Raw genomic sequence first — 8,029 nt, 5'->3', positions numbered from 1 at the left:
TTTTATATATATTCTACGCCACTGCAGCCGTTGCAACCAACACAAGCGCAGCGCATGCACATCCTTACACTTGTAAATTTGTATTAATGTGCAACCAACACTGATTTACTACCACAAGCACGCCGGTTGGCGGCAGAAGTGCATATAACAGCGCTAGCTGTGTGGGACAGTATATAAAATGAGCAAGCTTAAGCTTAAATACACACACACACACACACTCGTATATGCAAGTAAATATATGCGAGCGCCTGTGTGTCCCATAGTGGGCACTCAGTTTTATCTGGCGAGTCAGTAAATATTCGTGAGATTTACAACACGCCTAAAAATATTGGCTTTTGGCATGGCGGCGGCAGTATATCGTTGGCGTACATAGCGTGAATTCGCGGCACGCTTTGTTCGTTGCACATTCCGCTGCATTGTCAACGCTAACGACGGCCACTCTGTGTAGATAGATATATTGAAATCGCAAAGTGCCGGGCAAAAGTAACTGGCACACAAAGCATTTTGCAAAGGGCGAACGCGATTTCGATTGCGATTTTTTTTTCTTCAGCTTAAGTGAAAAAAACGCTATTGTTTTCGGCGCATTGTGTCAAATAGTAAAGAGTGCAGAAAAAAAGTTCAAAAAAATACAAAAAAACTCAACGTGCCAAGCAACTGCTGTGACCACAAGACACAAACGCTTTTGCGGCCACAGCACTGTGACGCGTCAACACAAAGCACGCCGCCGAAAAAGCAAATAGAAATAATAAAAAAAACCAAAAAACAAAAAAAATTAAAAACGAAATCCAACAATAAAAAAAAACACTTACATTGCAACAGTAGCTAAAGCATTATCGCTATTGCTGCCATACATCCGCCGATTCGTCAACCTGCTGGCATTAGGGTGCTCTGGGACAAAGGCAAGCCCCGCACAACGCCGCCACACCGCTAATTAACTGAAACTCGCCTGCTGAAATATTCATCCTGTCTATTTGAGTTTGATTGTGTCATTGTTGTTGTTGTTTTTTTTTATTCGATTGTCTTTTTTTGTTTGCTGTTTGTGTTGCGCCGCCACGCAGCCCATTGTTGTCTGTCTGTGCCTTTGGTCGTTTTCACCGCAGACACTCAGACGCCATTGAATTGCATGTTTGTTGTTGTTGTTGCCATTATTTAACAGCGTATCGTTAATTGCAACATCCGTCGTCGCCATGTTGGTACCGCCGGATATGTTGGCAGCGCAAACGCGCATGATTTACCAGATGAATCGCTACTGTGCGGAGCGCGTCCAAGCGCGTATGTTCAAAACGGCCACAGCCATAAGAGAGATCTGCAAAATCGTACAGGATATTCTGAAGGAGGTGGAATTGCAGGAGCCGCGTTTCATCTCCAGTTTGGTGGAGTGCAATGGCAGGTAAACATCAGTTATATTTTAGAAATTTTTCTTTAAAGAAGTCAATTAGTTAGCTTGATTAAGTCGAATTGAATATTTCAATGCCATACATAGTTTATATCTTGTCTTCCATAACTAAAACTAGCAAAAATTTCAATATTAGATTTCACTAGAATATTGCTAGGTCTATCGTACGAGTATAGCATTATTCCATTCATAATTGTAGTTATTATTCTTCTTTAGTACAGTAGACACCGCTTACGCGGTTATGGACGAGCTTACAACAGCGCACCAGCCGTGTACCTTTCACAAGGTGGCGCCAATTGGAGATTCCAAGCTAAGCCAGGTCCTTCTCCACCTGGTTCCTCCAACGGAGTGGAAGTCTTCCTCATCCTCTACTTTCCTCGGCGGATAATGCATCAAATACTCTCAGAGTTGGAGTGTTTTCATCCGTTCGGACAACATAAACTAGCCAGTGTAGCCGCTGTCTTTTTATTCGCTGAACAATGTCAAAGTCGTTGTATATCTCGTACAGCTTATCGTTCCAACGAATGCGATATTCCCCGATGCGCAAGAGATCATTAGTCTTCGGCAGAACCTTCCTCTCGAAAATTCGTAACGTCGACTCATCAGATGTTGTCAGTGTCCATACCTCTGCACCACATAGCAGGACGGGAATTTTGGTATTGCTCAACTTTTTGCGGGAATACCAAATTGAGACATAGTGGCGTAAAGGCTGTTCCTTTTCGTGCTGTACAAAGCAACAACGAAGAGGTGCTGTGTGTCGTTTCTCTTTTCATGGGTCTTTACCAAGATTTGGTTCCTGGTTTTTTTTTTTGAGTAGAGAAAAGCATTAAAAGCCGAACGGTGGAATTTTACTCCGCTAAACCTAACCTACTCCCAACTCCAGACTCTCCGACGGAACAACCTGATTCATTATTACTTAAGTATTACTTACTTAAGTCTCCTCTATGGCACGGACTGACGAACGCCTATTCTGCTCTATATGTCCAAGTTTTGTTATGATTAAGGCTCCGCTTCGCTGACAGCTTTCCAGTTCTCAATGGACTCACACATAAGTGTCGTCAAATTTTCCACCGTAAAACTACCACAGAGTGTGGCTTTAAGTAGTTTCCTTTCACTTACAAAGCACGGGCAATAAAAGAATACATGCTCAGAGTCTTCAAAGCACTCTGAACACGACAGCCAATTCGGACTGATGTCCTGCTGGAATCTGTACAGGTAGCTGAAGCACCCACGTCCACTTAATATATGGGTTAGGTGGAAATCCAGGTTCCCATGTCGTCTATCGATCCAGAAATGGATGTCCGTGTATCAGCCTGTAGGTTTAGCATGAGGTTTGCCACCGCTGCGGCCATATCGTTAAGCTTTTCACTCTCTCTTCTCTTTTGGCTCCTATAGATGGCTCTGATAATTTGTATACTCGCTCGTATTCGTCACCCTGGATGTCAAAGGGCATCATACTGGCTATTACTTCAGCAGCATCTGTTTATTTGTCTGGGATATGTTTTGATGCCTAGCGGCTGGATCCATATTGGAGTCGCATACAACATGACTGCTGTCATTGCCTTTGCAAGTAAAAAACGCCGGCTGGAACGCCCGCAGCCTTTATTTGTCATCATATTTGATGACGAATTTAGGAATTTATTCGCTTTGCCTGTAGTGTATTCTATGTGATCCCTAAATTTGAGCCTTGAGTCTACTATTACTCTCTGATATTTGAAGTGTGGCTGTGAATGAATCTCGCACTCCCCTTTGGTGAGAGATATACTTTCTTCCACTTTTCTTGTGCTTATGACCAAGACTTCAGTTTTTTGGTCAGCCAGTTCTAAACTCATTGACGAGAACCATTGGCGCAGACCGTTTATGCACTCATTGCATTTGCTCCGGAGGTCAACGACGTGTTTAGCAGCTGGGCCTAGTACCGAGCCTTGCGGTACTCCACCACTCCTGCCTACCTACTAGCACTATCGATAGACCCTTGTAAGCGATGTTGAGGAGGCTTATTCCACGGTAGTTGACGCAGATTGTGGGAGCTCCCTTTTTGTAGATTGGACAAAGTTTGTAGACTTGTTAATTTCAAGAAATGGTCCTATTAAATGGCCGCCAAGATTATATAATTTAACGCTCATAGATTATTTTCTCCGAGGGTATGTTGAACCTAACACCAATCAAAAAGCAGCGGTGGCTCATGACAACATTTAGCGCACTATAGCCGTAATTCCAGCTGTAATCGATTTTTTATTTGGACAAAGTGAAAAATAATAAAATTTTACTTATTTCAGTTAAAAAATCTCTCAATTACTTAATCCAAGTTTTCACATTTACCTTGCATTAAATGGGACAATGCGGTTTTGAGATCGCACATATTACATATATACGTATGTTTATATATATTTATATAGTCACATATGCATTTCAATCGATCTGTTGCCATTTAAAGCAATTGAATGTTCATTTACGGCGCTCGAAGGCGTAACTTTGCTGCTTGTAATGGAAGACATACAAGTCATTAGGCGCCCACAGATCCATTAGTCCATCAGTCCATCTGGATGTCTGTCTACTTGTTAGCCCTAGAGCTGTTGCTGCTCGTCGATTTGTCAAAGAACTTGAAGTTGTGCAATTTGTCCATCAAGTGAGACGTTAACACGAGCCCACTGGAGTTACGTGCTAATTGCTGCGGTTTGTCTTCGTCGATTGCCACTAGTGGCGCTTTGGACTTTAGTACTGATCTATATACCGAACAAACATTTATACATGTATATATGTACAATATACATATATAAACAAATAGACAATGCAAGTTTCATTCATACTAAGTAAGCACTTCAACTCTCTCCTCTTCTCTTTCCACAGATTTGAGGGCGTCCAAGTGATTTCGCCGAATGAGTTCGAAATTGTCTTGTATCTCAATCAAATGGGTGTTTTCAACTTCGTCGACGATGGCACACTACCCGGCTGCGCGGTGCTCAAGCTGAGCGATGGTCGCAAGCGTTCCATGTCGCTGTGGGTGGAATTCATCACGGCGTCGGGTTATTTGTCTTCGCGTAAGATACGCTCGCGTTTTCAGACGCTGGTCGCGCAGGCGTGTGACAAGAGCATTTATCGTGATATGGTGAAAGTGATCGGCGATACAACCGAAGTTAAGCTGCGCATTCGCGAACGTTTTGTCGTGCAAATAACGCCGGCTTTCAAATGTTCCGGCATATGGCCGCGTTCGGCGGCTCATTGGCCGCTGCCACATATACCCTGGCCACATCCGAATATCGTGGCCGAAGTGAAGACGGAAGGCTTCGATTTGCTATCGAAAGAATCAATTGTCATGCAGAATAAGAACAATAATGCCGCGATGGAGGGCGATGCGTGGGTGCTGAGCTTCTTCGAAGCGGAAAATCGTCTGCTACAGGGTAAGTTTTTGGGTATATTTAAAGGAGATGCGATTTAACTCTAAAAATAGTTGAATTTTGTGGTGTAAAAATAAATATTCTTATGAAAATATAAACGAAATTCGTCTGAATCCGATGTATGGCTTGGTTTCTGAAGTCCCACGGAACTTATTCTCCCAAATTTAAAAGAAAGTGATATATGGTTCTTAACTTTACTAATTCCATCCGGTATATGGTGCTTAACCTTACTAATTCCATATTTTGCCCAATTTAAGAAACTTCAGACCCACTTAACCGCGTCTACGAGATCTCACATAGTTTTTCATTCAATTAGTTCGATATTTCTCTTTCTTTTCTATAGTGTCTTCGTTAGTCTAAAATAATTATTTTTGATCTCTAATGTCTTTATTTGAGATCTTGCTGCTATAATTTATTGATTTTGAGTAACTAGGATTTTTAGTAATTTAAATAACTTTTTTCTGAATTTTCGAGTAATACCGTTATTTGACTTTTAGCCGCTAACTCGAATTTGTTGGCAATTTTAGTGTTTAGAATTGAATAATACTGACAAACAATCAGTAGTTAATAGTAAAAATATCGATTAACTCGCTTTAAGCTATAATGTTCTTTTTTTAATTATGGAGATACAACCCTGTTGAGATCTGTTTGCTCTGTGTTTAAATTCTGAAAAACACTTAAAAATTATTAAAATAGTAAAGCCTTAAATTCGAGTTTATATTGCAATTTATTCATGTTTTTTACCTATATCCGGTCTGATCAAATTTGACCCGGACTGACAAAAATTTTACTTAGTTTAATGCAAATGTTGTTGTAGCGACATAAAATAAGCATGAAATCATTTTCGGGATGCTGTCTGGTCTGATCAAATTTGACCCGGATTGACAAAAATTTCACGTATTTTAATGCAAATTTTGTTGTAGCGACATAAAATATTTACGAAATAATTTTTGACATGCTGCTGGGTTGATAGTTCTTGGCCGGATAAAAATCCGGGTCTATTTCAGTGATATAGACTCGACTGTAGTGGTAAAGAAATCTTTAATATCGAAAAAGTCTCCCTTAACTTTCATACAAATTTAGTACTGTCCTTAACTACTTTATAATACATACAAAAACAGTAAGGGCTTACTTCAACTTCACTGAAAATTATAATATTTATGTATCTCTCTCTCTCTTTTACCAAAAATTTTCCCTCCACTAACACAGGTGGCTGCCGTCGTCGCTGTTTGAGCATACTCAAGACATTGCGTGATCGTCACCTCGATCTGCCCGGCAATCCGATCACCGCTTACCATCTGAAGAATCTACTGCTCTACGAATGTGAGAAACATCCGCGTGACTTCGAATGGGACGAGCCGTGCATCGCCGATCGCATCAACGGTATCTTTCTGCAGCTGATCTCGTGTCTACAATATCGCCGATGTCCACACTATTTCCTACCGACACTCGACATGTTCAAAGGCAAATCGCCCAGCTCGTTGGAGCAGGCGGCCAAGCAGGTTTGGTGTTTGACGCGCGAAATGCTGACCAATGCGAACGCTTTCGAGAAGCTCTAAAGCCAACGCGACGAGTGTATTTATTTATATAAAAAAACAGATAATGAATAAATAAAATGTTATAGATAGAGCAACAACAACTACAACACATTAGCAGTAAGAATAGCACTTAAAACGCGCGAAGGTGAAGGTGAAGGTGAAGGCAAAGGCGAGGAAGTGCATGGAAATTTTGCTGCCGGGCGCTGAGCCATCCTAGCATTCATGTCCAGATGCAACTTTGTAGTTATATATACATATGTGTGCATGTATGTATGTATGTGAATGAGTATATTTTCACGATTGCAATGCGCTGATAACACTGACAGCACTGGTGTCAATTGGCTGCTGTGTGAGTGCCGCTCCAGCGACGAGGGTGCTGAGGATGTGGCGGCATGTCTATAAGTCTTCACAAATACTTGCATATATCTATACACATACATACATACATACATAGATATGCTTACTGTGCATCCCAAGCATATGTTGCATGCATGTATTGTTCCGTGTGCATGCTGCATGCCACATCTTCCATGTGAAGTGCTAAAAAATCGCATTTGATAAAATCTGCAACAGAAAACTACTTCATTTTCAAATTGTATTCATGGCGATTTGGCAGGCCTTCCGGCAATGAGCCCCCAGCAGCCGACACAAGGTTAGATTCGCAGCGATAGGAACGCGTGTACACGCTTGTAGTTATGTCTGTCTGTTCACAAGCATGCATATGTTGATATGCCGCCGGAGATAACGTCATCTATGGGATTATCCTTGCATTAAATATCCTTTTTTATGTCTGTTGTTTGGCACTCGTCTTTTCAGGCGCTTCATGTAAAACGTGTAAAAGCTGCAATTGAGTGTTTCGTATGACTTTTTTCGCAAATATGGGGAAGCTTAGGTACATCCAGATTTTTATGTTTACATACATATACATATGTATGCGTGTATATATGTATACAATATTATTTTCACATATAAGTAACTAATATGTAAGCTCTTCGCCAATTTATTATACAATCAGCTGTCGCACGTGTAACTGTGCATACGAACACTTTTACATAATAATTACTATTTAACTACTTATATAAATATATACATACATACATAACACTCTATAATAGTTATAAAGCTGTTCTTTGTTGTATTAAGCTTCTATTTTGAAATTCTCTATGAACTAAAAAAGGTTTAAAAAAATTTAAAAATTATAAATATTTGTAAAAAATATTTAATTTAAATAATTAATAAAAAAAAAAATATTATTTTAAAGAATTAATAAAAAAATAATTCATTAAAAAAATTAATAAATAAAGAATTAATTAATTACAAAAATTATTAATTTAATTAATTAAAAATAAAAAATTGAATGAAAGGTATGACTTAAAAAAGGTTTACAAATGTTTATAAATTATAAAAATTTGTAAAAAAAAATAATTAATTCAAATAATTAATTTAAAAAAATTATTAATTTAAAAAATTAATAAATAAAAATAATTAATTAAAAAAATTATGAAATAGTTTAAAAAATTAACGTTTTAAAAAAATTTGTAAAACAAATTAATTAATAATTTAAATAATTAATTAAAAAAAATTATTAATTAAAAAAATTAATAAAAAAATTATTTAAAAAATTAATAAATAAAAATAATTAATTAAAAAAATTATGAAATAGTTTAAAAAATTAACGCTTTATAAAAATTTGTAAA

The 8,029-nt window shown here is 38.5% G+C and overlaps 1 protein-coding gene across 1 annotated transcript; it reads left to right on the top strand.

The window, feature by feature from the left end:
- Nucleotides 1–255: 255 nt before the first annotated feature.
- Nucleotides 256–6,354, top strand: LOC105225185 (protein mab-21-like). The gene is made up of 3 exons (XM_011203536.4): nucleotides 256–1,390; nucleotides 4,247–4,797; nucleotides 6,004–6,354. Exons 1-3 carry the CDS (start codon nucleotides 1,188–1,190, stop codon nucleotides 6,351–6,353), a joined length of 1,104 nt encoding a protein of 367 aa, XP_011201838.1. The 5' UTR covers nucleotides 256–1,187; the 3' UTR covers nucleotide 6,354.
- The last annotated feature ends 1,675 nt before the right edge of the window (nucleotides 6,355–8,029 follow it).

Source organism: Bactrocera dorsalis, chromosome 4 (genome assembly GCF_023373825.1).
Source record: "Bactrocera dorsalis isolate Fly_Bdor chromosome 4, ASM2337382v1, whole genome shotgun sequence".
NCBI classification, from domain to species: Eukaryota; Metazoa; Arthropoda; class Insecta; order Diptera; family Tephritidae; genus Bactrocera; species Bactrocera dorsalis.
Note: the sequence above shows the minus strand (reverse complement) of the source record. Positions and strands in the feature narration are given on the sequence as shown.

Coding starts and splice junctions, on each gene's coding strand:
- LOC105225185 (XM_011203536.4), top strand. CDS start 1,188: ATGTTGGTACCGCCGGATATGTTGGCAGCGCAAACGCGCATGATTTAC. Junction 1,391..4,246: donor TTGGTGGAGTGCAATGGCAG/GTAAACATCAGT, acceptor CTCTTTCCACAG/ATTTGAGGGCGTCCAAGTGA. Junction 4,798..6,003: donor GGAAAATCGTCTGCTACAGG/GTAAGTTTTTGG, acceptor CCACTAACACAG/GTGGCTGCCGTCGTCGCTGT.